Raw genomic sequence first — 14692 nt, forward strand, 5'->3', positions numbered from 1 at the left:
CTAGGTGCTGCAGTTCTGTGTGGGAGGCTGGAGATCTTGAGCTGAGGGCTCTCAGCAGCCTCAACAAATTACAATTCTTTGCAGGGAATCTGTGATAACTTAAAATTTATATAAAACCAATCTAAAGATGTATAGTGTAGATTTGGCTGCAGTTTCTGCTCCTGGGCGCAATATTTAGGAATGCAAAAACAACTTCAGAATATGTAGCAGGTAGTGATAGCTGGTAGGGGCTCTCATTGTCTGATGACCCAGGAATAATGGTGGTGGTGTTTTTAAATCTATCCCCTGCTAGAACTAGGGATGCAGGAGAAATTCGGTTCAATTCGCACTTAAAGGAAAATATCTAACTGAAACCTCCTGAAACATTGCACAAACCAAAGGCAGCCGGAGGGGGTGGGATTTCCACTTGATGACTGTGGTGAAATTAACAAGACGTTAGTGCTGGTTTGCTTCCCTCCCTTCCTTTTTATGGTGTAGGCCAGGGGTCAGCAACCTTTTTCAACTGTGGGCCGGTCCACCATCCCTCAGACCATGTGGTGGGCCGGACTATATTTTGAAGAAAAAAAATGAACGAATTCCTATGCCCCACAGAGATGCATTTTAAATAAAAGCACACATTCTTTTAATGTAAAAAACTGCTGATTCCCAGACCTCCGCGGGCCAGACTGAGAAGGCGATTGGGCCACATCCGGCCCCCGGGCCTTAGGTTGCCTACCCCTGGTGTAGGAGAGCCAGTGTGGTGTAGTGGTTAAGAACGGTAGTCTCGTAATCTGGGGAACTGGGTTCGCGTCTCCGCTCCTCCACATGCAAGCTGCTGGGTGACCTTGGGCTAGTCACACTTCTTTGAAGTCTCTCAGCCCCACTCACCTCACAGAGTGTTTGTTGTGGGGGAGGAAGGGAAAGGAGAATGTTAGCCGCTTTGAGACTCCTTAAAGGGAGTGAAAGGCGGGATATCAAATCCAAACTCTTCTTCTTCAAACTCTTCTAGGCTTATATCCCTGGTATGAATTCTTTCTCTTTATTCAGGACACACACACACACACACACACACAAAATCACAATCCTTTGGCAAGGCTAAATTCCTCCAGGTGCACATCTCTTTGGTCAACCATCTGGTGGGTGGTTGGAAGTTGTAGCCTAGAAAGATCTAGCACGTTGACTACTCTTAGGTTACGAATAGGATCCAAACACATCATCTGAAGTAGCAGGTGTAACTTCTTGGTAATTTAAGCAGGCTAGAGAAGAAACAAAACTGGAAAGGTATATGCACAAAAAATGCAGGTATTACATCTTCCAAATTGACGGGAGTGTGGGTGTCCTGTTTGCTAATGACTTCTAGTGCAGAGAGTTCGTACTAGAATTTTATTTATCTTTTAAGCGCTTATCCTAAGGCTGTTAGGACCTTGAAAGAAAGCTGTAAAAGAAACAAATGAGGAAAAAAATAGAAGGAAACTGTAACAGCCTAGAACTCAGCAAGAAGTTGCTGGTGTTGATTAATCATTGAACAAATCTGCTTTAACAGGACCCCAAAGGGAAAGTTCTGAGGCACTCTTGCTAGGTCTCTTCTTCTTTTTAACTTTGCTTGTTTACAAAAATAAGTAGAGCCATAACTCTTAGGGGAAAACTCAAAAATACTGATTGTTTAAGGGAAAGGATAACAATGCAGACTCAGCTCTGGGGTTTTGTACAACGGTAGGAAGGTGTTTGCTCCTCTCTGTTAGTATGCTTTGTATCAGTGGTGCCAGAGGATCGGAGATAGAAGTGTATGGAATCTCCATCATATGGTTCTGCCTGGGATCTCTCTCTTCTCTATTCACAGCAGCATATAGTTCTCTGCTTCTGCTGCAGCTTTTAGTCAACTTTGCCATGTCAGGAGAGCTCTCTGGTGACTTTGGTAAGGCAGGGGATTTGAGGGCTCATGCGTCCACGTGACTCATGCCCATTGCTCTGTGCACACTCTGCTTTTTACACATGGCTTTTTTTTATTAATGGATTGACCTTTTTGTCACTGAATCCTAGTGGTTGCTAAGCAACTTATTTATAATGACAGCTATTCTGTGACTTTTTAAGCTGTTACCTTTTAGTCGTACAGATGGTAGATAACGCAGTAACCTATTCTAAAATTGGTTCTGCCTCTTAATAAATATGTTTAAGAAGACAAGTTGTCCTGGAAGCAGTGTGTATGTGTGTGTGTAAAATTCATCATAAATGGACGTAGACGTCATGGCAGCTTCTAGAGAAGTAATTTAGCACTTTTTGGATTTTCATGTTTTCTTGCCATTCTCTCTCTCTCCCCCCCCCCCCATCATGCTTTCAAAACATCTTTGAGGACTGTGAGTTTTAAAAGAAAACAAGGACCCTAACTATTAACACTCAGAACTTGCAGCTCTAAAAGTAGCTTTAGGCAAAAAGGGTTGTTTTACTTCCCTAGAGCCTGGAGTTAGAGCTGTATTAAATTTGGCAAAACCCTAGACATGGCCATTTTGAACTTGCTCTTGTTCTGGGGAAATCTACCTGAGTCAGCCTTGCTACACAGTCATGCACTAAGCTAAATGTGTCTCCAGACTACAAGTCTCCTCCTCACAAACATGAGAGTTGTAAGACTTATTGAAATTGACAATCAACTTGGTCTGAATCCATCTCATCAGAAGTATTTGCATGCATCAGCTTGAAGAGAAAACTCAGCACCATGTCAAAGACCAGGCCTGGAGAAAACCCACGTTTTCCTCATTATACTTTAGAAGTATCAATCCTTCTCTCAGCCCACCTCACCACCACAAATCAGCTGTGTCGTCTTGGCCCCTCCTTGAAGTCTCAGGAGATGAACCAGAGGAAGCGATGCTAAGTTTTTCTCTCTCTGCTGTGCACACAACTTGCCAGTTTTCATATTTCCCTTTGTGTCACTTACGAATGCAGGAAATAACAAAGAATGGCATGTGCAAACTGTATTTTTCTCCCCAGCTGGCAATGAGAAGCTGAAGATGGGCAGGAAGCAACCAAAGCCTGTTTAAATTCCCTTTGTACTCATTTCCTTCTAAAACGGCCCCTTTCTTTCCTGTGACTTATAATTCTTGTTGAGTATCTAGAGACTATGCTGCTGTGATCCATTCTTTAGTATTGGGGTGGCTGACTTTTGGCCTTCCCAGATGTTGCTGGACTACAATTCCCATCATCCTTCTGACACTTCACTTTGCAGGATGGAGCATCTCTACAACAGGGTAAAAAATACATCACCTTTAACTTCACTGTTCAGTTCCTTTTACTTACAAAAAATAATAATCAAAGAAGGGCTTCTGTTCTTTACTTTTGCATCTAGTAAGGACTGAATGGGACTCTTGAGAAGGTGCTGAACCTCACCTTTCCAGTTTCAGTTTCTCTCTACTGCTGGATTCAAAATTTTATTTGTTAGCCTCTGACTGTCTCTCTTTTGGAACCAAAGCGGTGTACTGTATTAGTAAAGAATCCAATTCTCCTCCTCACTTTCTTTGGTTGTCTACAGCTTTCTGCCCTTTTTATATGGTTCATCTGAAGGACAAAGTGGAACTCTGCTGCATCAGGCCAAAGGTCTATCTATTCTAGCATTCTCTTATCACAGTGGCCAACCAGATGCCTTTTATGTTCTGGCTCTCAGGTCCTTAACTGGCACAACCCAAACCTGCCCCAACACGCAGTGGCCGAACACATGCATTACATGCAAACATCATCTCTAGGTAGGGCTGAGAAAGATTCCTGGAGGGCCATTGCCAGTTAGCATAGACCAGCCTTCACCAATTGGATGTTTTAGATTAAAAACGCCCTAACCAGAGCGTTGTGAAGTCAAGCAGCTAAATTGACTGATGGCCTGATTAGAAGGCAGCTTCATCTGCTTCAAACAGAAGGTATGGATGTTTGTTCCCTGCTCAAACCTAGACTTTCTAGAGTTGAAATGGTCTGCCCCTTTACTTTATAGTGGCTTTGCCTACGCTATTGCTTAGTGACAGTTCAGATCCTAAGGAGAGCTTGTAGTCTGTGCTGTGTTACCAATGCTATGCACAATTCTGGAGTCTTCAGAGGTTGCAGATGTGTGGTTTGAGTCACTCACAGTGTGTGGCCTATGACCGACTATAGAAACTGCCCCCCATGTGTTCAGAGCCAGCATGGCTAATGGTCAGGAACAACGATGGTTGTAGTCTAACAATATTTGGGGAGCCACAGGCTTCCAATCTTTGGTTTAGAATGTCAGAAAAATATTTAAGCTGCCATAATTTCACCCTGTGGTTCTTATAATCATTGAAGACTAATTCTGCAAATTGAGATCTGCAGAGCAAAGTATACATTGCACTTCATTCTCTGTAGGAAAATATGTGGGCGGTAAGTCTAGGATTCTATACCACCCCTACCCCATCCAGACAATGTTTTTGCAGGCTGAGTCTGAGTCAGTTACCTTACTCTTTTCTTTGAATTTCAGATCAGCCAAGTTTTGGGCAATGAAATCAAGTTTGCTGTGAAGGAACCCTTAGGGCTCAGGTAAGTTTGCAGGCAGAATCTCTGTGCTCAGACTACTAGCCAAGGGCAAAATGAGCTGAAGGAAGGGCTGCAATATTGGCACTGAACTTCTGCATGTAGGCTGTTTCTTCATTGTTGTTAATGACTTTAAGAATAGCAGAGACTTGAGTGGAGAATTTTTCCAACTTGGTGTGAAGTATATTAGGTTGTTGCATTTGGCACATATCTCCTTGCACCATGGATTTTAAAGGAAATTTCCCACCTGTGCAATTTCCAAGAGGAGCAGGCGGCTACCAGTACAAGATGTGGGAGGCAAATGCTTATGTTTCACCAAAGCAGTACTGTGTCCCTCACCTGAGTTTTTTGTGTGCCAGGTATGAACCAACTGAATAGTTCTTCACAAAGTTCACTTGGAAACTTAGGATATTGCTCTGTTTAGTGCATCTCAGTACTGGATTTTCAGTGCTGCCACAGTAACTTTTAAAGATGAATGCTTTGGCACATGGGAGAATGGCTGTAAGGAAAAGGGGTTCAAAAGAGGGAATAGAACTTCCTAGTTCTGCTTATGGGTGCAAGAGCCCTCTTACAATAAATTCTGGGCTTCTAGAGAGCAGTTTCTGGAAGAACATACTTCTTGCAATTGCAGTGATGTCCTAGCTCAGAATATTTGATACAGATTTTAGGCATCTGTGAGCACTTTTAAAGGACACTAAATTGAGGGTCTGGGGGAAAAGTAAGCCATCTGCTTCCTGCAAGCAGAGGGACAGTTTGGGTGGTGCTTCAAGATGTGATCCATGCCTACATTTGTAGCTGTCCAAATGGAGAAGGCCTGTCTGAATAGAGCCTATAGAAACCCTAATTGTGTGTAGGTCAAAGTTGCAGAGGTGTCTTTGAAAGACTGGGAAGTTTTTGTCGATGCGCCTAGGATATTTCACACCTCCTGTTCTCATGAGCAACCCTTGTTTAAGACAAGTCCAGTCATTCCCCCCCCCCCCCCGTTTACTTTCACAAACTCTTTGTTTCTAGCTTAAGTCAACAGAGATGATCTTAATTCAGGATTGGGAAACGCCTCCAGCAAGGCCAGGGATGACGGGCATTGCCATCCAACATCATCTGGAGGGCCACAGGTCTTCCCCCCATTCCTGTCCTCATGTCTTTCCTTAGAGAAACAAAAGTGGCCACTTGGTATATAAAACTGACTGGGGGAGAATGTCGTCTTTAGACTGTTAAAAGCTTAGATTTTCCCATTTGACCTTTCTTGCAGGGTTTGGCAGTTTGTGACAGCTGTCATGTTTTCTGGGGTTGCCATCATGGTAAGTGACCTGCTCTAAGGTGGAATCTCAAGTTGAGCTGGGGTGGGAATTTGGTTCAATTTTACATGTTGTACTTTATGGGATAATATACAAACCAAAATACAGCTTTCCTTTGATACTTGTAGTTTTCTGAATTTGATGCATGTATTGGGGGAAAGCGTGCATAAAAATGGATACATGAGTGAAAACAACATACAAAATACGTTCTGTTCAGGGAAATTGTTTGCAGAAATGTGCACATTTAGGCAAAATGCGCAATGAAATGCAGACAATTTTTTTATGAGGACATTAAAAAAAATAAATGCTGAAGGGTGGAAAACTGAAATTAAGATGGGGGGAAATGAGCATCTAAAATTGACAAATTTATCCATCCTAGTCTATAAACCAGTCATACTTGGTACCCTAAAATGAGCATTTCCCTTTCTCCTCTTTATTGTTGTACACCTCATTGGCCTTTACACTTGCAATGGGTGGCTGTGCTGCTCCTCTTCCTAACCAGGGCTCCAGATTCCATCTGCATGCATTTATTCTTTCCCTAGCCATGCATGCTCATCTCTCCCTTCAGTTGAGGACAATTTTTCTGAGTAAAGCAGGGTGAAGCACCGTAAGCTTTCTCCGTTGAAGTTTCTTTCTTTCCTGTAGGCTCTCGCCTTTCCCGAACAGCTCTACGATGCTGTCTTTGAGGAAGAGTCGGTTAACAGTAAGACACCTATCCGTCTGTATGGAGGAGCCTTACTAAGTGAGTGCATTGCTGCTTGGCTAACCGATTGCTCATCTCGTGATAATAGCTGGGTGCATGCTACAGAAATGGGGGTGGATTTCCTGGGTGGGGGTTATGCCCTGCCACTACAATACGCACAGTTCACTTCTATGGAGCAGGTGTGAAATATGGTGTGACCACAAGCTCCCCTTTGAAAAGTTAAAGGGCCTGATATCTCTAAAGATATTCAGATTAACTGCTGAGATGACCAGCGACATTGGGTGAATCCACAATATTTTGTGGATATTTTGTACCAATAGATAGAGTTTGGTAACTACCTTATGTGGCAAATACTTCAAGAGGTGCAGGGAGCATTGGGACAGCTGGCTGTTAAGTCTTGTGGTGTGTGAAGGGGAAATCATTTTGCCCTGGTCACTACAGCAGCTGGTCACTTCAATGCTGTGGCAAAACAATGGGGTGAGAATGGTGCTCACCGCAGATTTCATAAACTTGTAGCAATTGTGCCAGTAAGCCGAGATGCGATATTATGTTGTGCGTCTTGTGGAGCTGGAATAGTCGAATGATTGGTTGTGGTGGCTTTGCTCCCAAACAATAGATACCAAAAGCTATTCTGAGATGAGCATTGGAAGAGTTTGTAAAACTGTTTCTAGATTGAACCCTCTACAGTGCAGGTGGGTGTTAACAAGCACCATTGAATGTTTCTCCATAAAACAACAAACTTTATATATCTGGAAAACTAGGTTTAGGGAGAAGCCAGCTAGTATTTCCTTATACCCCCAAAGGCACACTCCTCACTGCAGCGTGAGACAGCTGGATGCCAGCAACCAGTCAGCTAGTTTTGTAAGTTCAGGGGATCTCTCTCCCGGCCCCACCCCTGCCGGTGGAGAAGCATTACCTGTTATCTGGCTAGCTGCTTTAGGAACTATTGCAGTATCCATAGCGCCACATTCCTCTTGCTTTTTCCGGAAGATATTTTCAGACAAAGCCAGCTTGTGCTGGGCACAACTACGTAAGAAGTAAGGCAATGCATTCTTCTTATAATTGCAGGCTTGTGTCTGGTAGTCAGAGGCAATTCTAGTGCAGCTGGAAAACTCTTTATTGACTTATCCTGTAAGCCTGTAGCATCGCCTAGTGGTAGCAAGTGGGCATGCAGCAGTTTTGTTTTCCTCGGTGGCTACATTCACAGCACTCATGTAAAAAAGCACTATGCCACAATTTTAAACAGTCATGCTCTCCCCTTTAAAAAAAAAGAGGATTCGAAGAGCCTCTGTTTGTTAAGGGTGCTAAGACTCCTATTTCCAGAGTGGTTTAACAGTCAATCCCCCTTCACAGGGAACTCTGGGAATTGTAGTTTTCTGATAGGAATAGGGCTCTCCTAACAGCTCTCAGAGCCCTGAACGAACTACAGCTCCCAGAATTATTTGTGGGAAGCCATTACTGTTTAAAGTGGCATCCTAGTCCTTTAGATGTACGGTGTGGTACATCTCCCAGTACTGTACTTTCCCCTCTCCATACCCATCATGTCTGAGTATTTCCTCTTGCCTAGAGTTGAACGGGTAAAACACATCTGTCTTTTAATGTGTATGGAGCCAAAGAAGGGGGCAGGAATAGCTAATGCAACTTGCTGTTCCTCAGCAGGTAGTGTAGGGCATTAGCTTTGCCTTGGTACTCTTTGTTTTTGAAATATACAAGCAAATTTTTGCTCCCGATGAGATACAGTGTTATCTTCCCTAGACCTTTTTGCCAGGCTGCTTTTGGTTCTTGTGCTTCTTCCACGGGTTGCAGAAAATGAAAGGCTGCAGCAGGGCTCGAAATGTCCTGGTGGAAGTGGATGAACGCATCTGCCAGTATCATTAAGGGTGGGGAGGGATTGGCTTCCTTCCTTTGCCTTTGGTATTGCATATGTAGTGCTCCTATTGATGAGAGAAGGTCCTCTATGACAGGAGAGTACAAGAGGAAATTGTGTGTGTGTGTTTCTGCTTCTGGGTGTAAAATGCACATGATCACAACAGATGCCAGGCAAGCTTTGGAAACTTAAATCTTATTTCAAAACTTTCATATCACTTTATGATTTGATATTGTTAGGTCAGTTTTAAGAGATTTCACTATAACTTCCGTTTGATAATGATGATAGCAAGATTTTAAGGAGCATATTAATGTGTTTGTATCAACAGCACTTCTTAGAAGGCTTTGTCTTTCTACATGTGGCTTCAGTAGATGACACCTCCCCTTTCCCTCTGTCATCCCTATCCCTCCAATCATCTTTAGGTATCTCCCTCATCATGTGGAATGCTTTGTACACAGCTGAGAAGATCATAATGCGTTGGACTCTGCTGACAGAAGCATGTTACTTTGGAGTACAGTTCTTGGGTAAATATGCCTCTTTATGGTCACAGGCACACGCTCTCCCTTTGCTTTTATCATGGAAGGGGAACTTCGATACACGGGGTGCGGTGTTATGCTGAGGTTAATCAGGCCCAAGACACACAGGCCTTTCTTTGCAAAAGGAGAATGCAAGGATACAAGGACTAAACATTCAGACCAAACATGAAAGTTCAAAGCTCTTGTTCCTAAAAATCAATATTATGAAGCTGGAATATTTCTTGTCCTTCAGAAGAGAGAACCCTAGAAAGAGGTGAATAGAAATAGGAGTGAAGCAATAGCTCAACTTAGCACACTAACCCTCAGTCATAACACACAAAAGATGGGGTGCATTCAGACAAATGCATACCAAGGACCCAGTTAGAGATCCTGTAACAAGCAAAAACAGGGAACGGTGAATGCTGCTGACATGTGTCTCCTTGGATGTCTCTGTATTAAGGCTTTTCTGAATTGCAAGTCTTTTCCCCAGTTTGTTTTCTTGGTCTTCTCAGCTGTGTTATTTAGAAGTGTTTATAAACTACTTGATAGTTTAAGAATCTCTTAAACGGCGCACAATATAAAAACAATATCATTAAAACAAAAATACAATGCAAAACCAATAAAACTGTGCCATGGAAGCACACGGAAACAAAACATATTGGGATTCACATGCTGCAAGGGGAGGGAGGGGGAAGTAAAGGTGCTAAATCCAGTGGAACCTGAATTTGCTGGTATGCAATTAGATTCTACTTGCCAGAGCGCAACTTGGCCCTTGAGTGCCAAGTAAAATCTCGTAGCTGCTTCGGTTGCATGCCTGATTTTTTTAAAGGCGAAACATGTTGAAGACATGTGTCATAGGTTGCACTCTTAAGGCTGCTGCAGGGAACCCACACCACAGAATGCCTTTCTGTGGCATCAGTAGCTCATGTGAAGTGGGATGTGTCATTCAGCAAGGTCTTAACCACTCCAGCACCCGTCTCTCACCAAAAACAAGCACTGTTTCTCTGTTAAAGTCAAGAACGTAGGAAGAGCCTGCTGGATTCAGCCACTGGCATCCTGCTCTCACAGCAGCCAACCTTTGGGAAGCCTGCAAGCAGGGCCTGAGGGCAGCAGCTCTCAGAACCAAATAGACACTGCTTCATAGAAGCAACGAACTGCAGTTCTAACTGCAACCAAAGCATCCATGTTCTGCTAGAGTAGGCATGAAGTGGCCTTTTCCTGTTTTCTCAAGAGGTGTTCTAGAGGGTTTTGAAAATGTGTCTTTCTTTTCTTCCAACCTGCCTTTTCTCTCTCTTTCAGTCACCAGCATCACCCTGGTTGAGAGCGGCCGGGGGTCCACGGGAGCCACATTGCTCCTCATCAGTCGGGTCCTCTTTGTACTTATCAGCTTTTATTATTATTACCAACTTGGACGCAGACCCAAGAAAGTCTAACCTCCAGGACTGCTGAGGGCTGGTGCAGAGAAGGGCCTGTCATAATTTCTGCATTCCTCTCGCTCATTTTTGTGGGGCTTTTTTCCCTTTCTTTCTTTCTTTAAAAAACAACAACCAGACTTCCTTACGGCATGCATCAATGTATAAATAAATCCAGTGCTGTTGTTGCCACCACACTGGACGTGGAAGAGGAGAGGTCAAGATGACTCCATGGTGCCTATGGGAAGAGGACAGGAAAACAGTGATAAGGCGGCAGATTCAGGGATGTGGGTGGGCAAGATCAGCTATTCGTAGCCATTCTCCTCTGTGAATCTAGGCAGTGGCACATGATCAAAATATACACTCGTGGAAACAGAGTATCATATCAAAACGACATCCAAAGGGCAAAGAAAGTGATATCAGCTCTGTGTACAGGGGACAGATTGGGAATTTTCTCTCTACAACTAGCAATCTGCTGTTGGGGCTTTTGGTAGCATTCCCTTCGGTTGAAATGTGTGCTGGGGACTTGCCATATAAAGGGCTCAAAAGGAAGTTCTATGGCCATATTTTCCTCATCTTCTAGGATGTTGGAAGTCAGAGATTCCTTAGGTAGTGATGTCCTTGCTATGAATGCAACCTATTCTTTTTTTTAAAAAAAGAGCATTTGCTGTAGTAATTTTAAGAAATGATTCCAGCTGATTTTAGGAGTTTTTGTGAAAATATCAGATTTGGCTATTGCTGCCTCTTTGTTTTGTGGGGTATCTCTGTCCCTCCCCTCAACCCTACCACCCCTCTTCCTGTTGGTTTATTCTGTTGGCCTTTTTAGTTCTAAATGTTACAAAAATGCCTTCAGATGATTCTGGATGGAGTCTGTTAGAAAGGAAATGGGGCAAGGGACCAATAAGGAAACCGTGAGTTCACACAATCTCTTGTTTACAAAAAATGGCAACACACAGTAATACACTTGAACAGAAGTGGGCAAGATGTGGCCCTCCAGATTATGTTGGAGCTTCAGTTGCAGCCAGCCTCTGCCAGCATGGCCAACCGTGAGGGATAGTGTAAGTTGTAGTCCAGCCACATCTGGAAGGCCCAGGGAGTAGCCACTTCTGCACTATATGGTTTAATTGCTGCCAGGCACCAGCCCTTTCAAAAGGAAAATACTATAGTTTTGTGGGAACACATTCCTAAATTGAGTGACCAAGAAAACTGCAGGAAAAGGCCATGATAGAAAGTGGTTGCATGTACTTGCTAGACTAGTTCAATGCATATGCTGAAATGACATGTGTATTAGCCTTCCCCCCCACTCCCCAGTTGTGGTGGTCCTTCTAGCCTTCTGTGAAATAGATTAGCAGTGGAAGAGGCTGTGTACATCTGATTCCTCTGTCACTTTCCACAGGATTATACTCCAACTGAATTGCTTACTTTTACCATATTGTAAGTTTTGGATATGAGTCTGGGCCCAGAGGCATGTTTGCACATCAGTTGCCTGCTTGGTGTGAGGAAGAGGCTGCCATAGGGTTGCAAAGTCTCCTGAACTCACTGGCTGTGCTAGAGAGTGGGATCAGTGGTGCTCTCCGGGTTTGATGGCCTCTGTAATGTTTGCCAGTAGTGATGGACAACCCATCCCAAACATCTGAGGCATTCTGACAATTGGCATTTCATTCTTAACCAAAATTAAAGCAATGAATATATGCCATTGATATCTCCTGCCTCAATCTCAGTGTGAATAATGATGTTGGAAAGACTAGTATAGTTTTGATGTTGAAGGATGTTTCTCTTAGTGTGCCAATGAATTTTTCCCAAATAGGCAAACAGACCAAAGTTTGAAATCTCTCCTCCTCCTTCCCATCACCCCCTACCCTTGTTGGGATTTCAAATATAATTGGGAAGTGTTTACCATCCTCCTACAGACCACAGTCTTATTTATTACTTTGGGCTCTGCTCTAGCATTTTCCCATTTTTAAAGCTTTTGATAAATGCAATGAAGTTTCAAATCTCAGTCCTCCATAGATACACCTCACAGTATAGTCTTTGCATTTTGTACTCCCCTTGAACTGAGACAGGAGGAATTCTGTATTCATTGTGGATTTAAAGGCTGTTTGTCAGGATAGGTGTGTCGAGATGAACCAGCCATTTTGAAGTGGATGCAGCAAATCTAGGACAGCTGCCTGTGTCTCCACCTTTGTGCCAGGACTGCAGTACCTACACGGGAACAGCACACACATTACCCCTTTGAGACTGAGACAACATCCTTACACCTTCAGCAGCAAGAAGAAAATGTTCTCAGAAAGTCACACGAACCCGTCATGGACTGTTGGCAACATGCACCGTCTTTTGCCTGCAGTGGTCGCCCGAAGACTTTCTTTACTTCTTTTGGCATCAAACGTCTGCATGAACTTGGACTACCATGTATGTTGCAGTTCCAGGCCGCATCAAGTGGGTCCTCAAAAACTATTTGAACTGAATATCCATGTTGATCATGCAAGTGTAGACTTTAGAATCCCAGGGTAATGGTGCCTAGTGGTCCAGCGTGAGGTTTAACTCCTCCAACCTGAGCAATTTTGTTAATGCTAGTTTTAAGTGTCACTCTCAGTTTTCTCGTCTGTATGTACACTATGTGAAACAAGTACGGTTTTCAGCAGTTGCTGCCTGGCTTTGAGCATTTTGCATCAAGGAGGGTCTGGGACTGGGGCTGGGCCTATTTTGAAGATGACTGGACTGCAGAAAGAGGAGCCTTTTCGGAGTTTCTTTCACCTGATGTCCAAAAATCATGAGTTGAGCTGGGGGAATGGGGGAAGGAGGAACTATAACTGCTTCTAAATTGCAACTTTTTTGTCTACTTTCTGGTCCCAATGTTTATACAATCGGCATTCAAAAAAACAAAAGCATCAGTAAAGTCACACCTAATTTCACTTGACCCTTTGACCAAAATTCACCTTGGGATAGTCAACAAGTCACACCAATAGTGGATACCTGGCCTTGTAGGGCTGTTACCTTAGGCATGTTCTTGTATTTGTGGCTGCAGCAGGCATGGGTATGAGTTTCATACAGACTAGAAGAGGCCATTGCTCAGTAGTACAGCACATTATTTACATGAGGCCACCATAACACAAGAGGTCCCACCCCCCACCCCCCGTGGAATCCTGTTGCTCATGCTGTTGTTTTTCATAGCACATGCTACCTTCCTCCCTCATGCAACTGGCCTTGATCATTGTTTTAGAGAAAAGCAGGCAAAGCAATCCCAGAAGTGTTAAAAGACTTTGCACACAGCAAGGCACTACTTTGAAGCCACTGTGACTCAGGCATGGGGTGCAAGGAGCTCCCTTAATGTACTCCCTTGAATGGTAGCAGCTCTCTCAATCTGGGATCTCCTATAAACTCCCTTTTATTAACCTTTGTATAGCTTTGCCCTGTGAGGATTAATTTGCTGCTACTAAAGTGAGGTTTTTGTGGGGGGGGGGGTTGTGGGGGCTTCTTTTAATCATTTGCAGAAATGCGGTTTCGCTTGCATGGTTTCCACATCTGTTCCCTGCTATTGTTCCTCTGATCAGTTGTAGCTTTAGTGCTGTTTTTAAACTTGAAAGGGCTTCTTCCCTACATGTTCTCAGCCATGTGGGAATCATGTAGTGCCATGTCCCCAGCCAATAAAAGCAGGGTGGGAACATTTCCCCAGACTAGTGGTCACTGCTTTACCCAGTACTAGTGGGGGCTCTATTACACAGCATGACTAGCTGGGATACCATATTCCATATTGAAGGATGATTATCCCCATGCTAATGCCATTAATGCACAGGGCATTTCTTTGTCCATTCAGATGCATATCCAGTTTATTTCATTCTACCTCAGCAATAGGGGTGTGTCCCTCTTTCCCAACCCACACCTCAACAGCTGACCACTTAAAAAAATTCTGCACTCTTTTGCAAACAAGAGTGAGAACTAAAAAGACGTGGCTTTTAACCGCTGCTGCCATGCAGCATTTGAGGTGGATGCCAGTGGCATCAAACCTAAGTTGATAGCAGTGGTAGGCTGTTGTTGCTAATGTAAGACTAGCTAAGACTGTATGTTCAAGGCAGAGACCCAACGCAGCTGCAGCCACATACTGCTTGCATGTCCCTGCACAAGTTCATTTCACCAGTTATCCTATACGTAAAATGCACATGGTTAGTGTTCATCCTACCTTTTTCAAAATCAAACATGATTTTGTAACTGTGCGCACATTTTTTTTTTGGAGGCATAGGTCCAAATTTACGAATGGCTTATCACGGAGCCTTCGTTATGAATCCTGGACCTGAAAGTTCTTTCATCTAGGTATATATATCTGTGGGAGGGAGGGGGATTCTCAATCAAATATTATTCATAATTCACCTTGTACCTGTTAACACCCAGCATTCTGAATGTCT

The 14692-nt window shown here is 43.5% G+C and overlaps 1 protein-coding gene and 1 long non-coding RNA gene across 3 annotated transcripts in view; both read left to right on the plus strand.

Moving 5' to 3' along the window:
* Positions 1-13204, plus strand: part of TP53I11 (tumor protein p53 inducible protein 11) — a 50637-nt gene extending 37433 nt beyond the window's left edge. For both annotated transcript variants that reach the window (XM_081002296.1, XM_081002297.1), the window contains exons 3-7: positions 4448-4506; positions 5750-5798; positions 6441-6537; positions 8788-8889; positions 10180-13204. In XM_081002296.1, the coding sequence (XP_080858422.1) occupies positions 4448-4506; positions 5750-5798; positions 6441-6537; positions 8788-8889; positions 10180-10313 (441 nt within the window). In that variant the 3' untranslated portion in view covers positions 10314-13204. The remainder of the gene's footprint in view (positions 1-4447; positions 4507-5749; positions 5799-6440; positions 6538-8787; positions 8890-10179) is intronic.
* The window catches only part of LOC308475470, a 597484-nt gene that overhangs the window by 125785 nt on the left and 457007 nt on the right, over positions 1-14692 (plus strand). The gene's annotated exons all lie outside the window — the stretch shown is intronic.

The sequence above is a fragment of the Podarcis pityusensis genome (genome assembly GCF_964106645.2).
Source record: "Podarcis pityusensis genome assembly, chromosome: 1".
Taxonomy (NCBI): Eukaryota; Metazoa; Chordata; class Lepidosauria; order Squamata; family Lacertidae; genus Podarcis; species Podarcis pityusensis.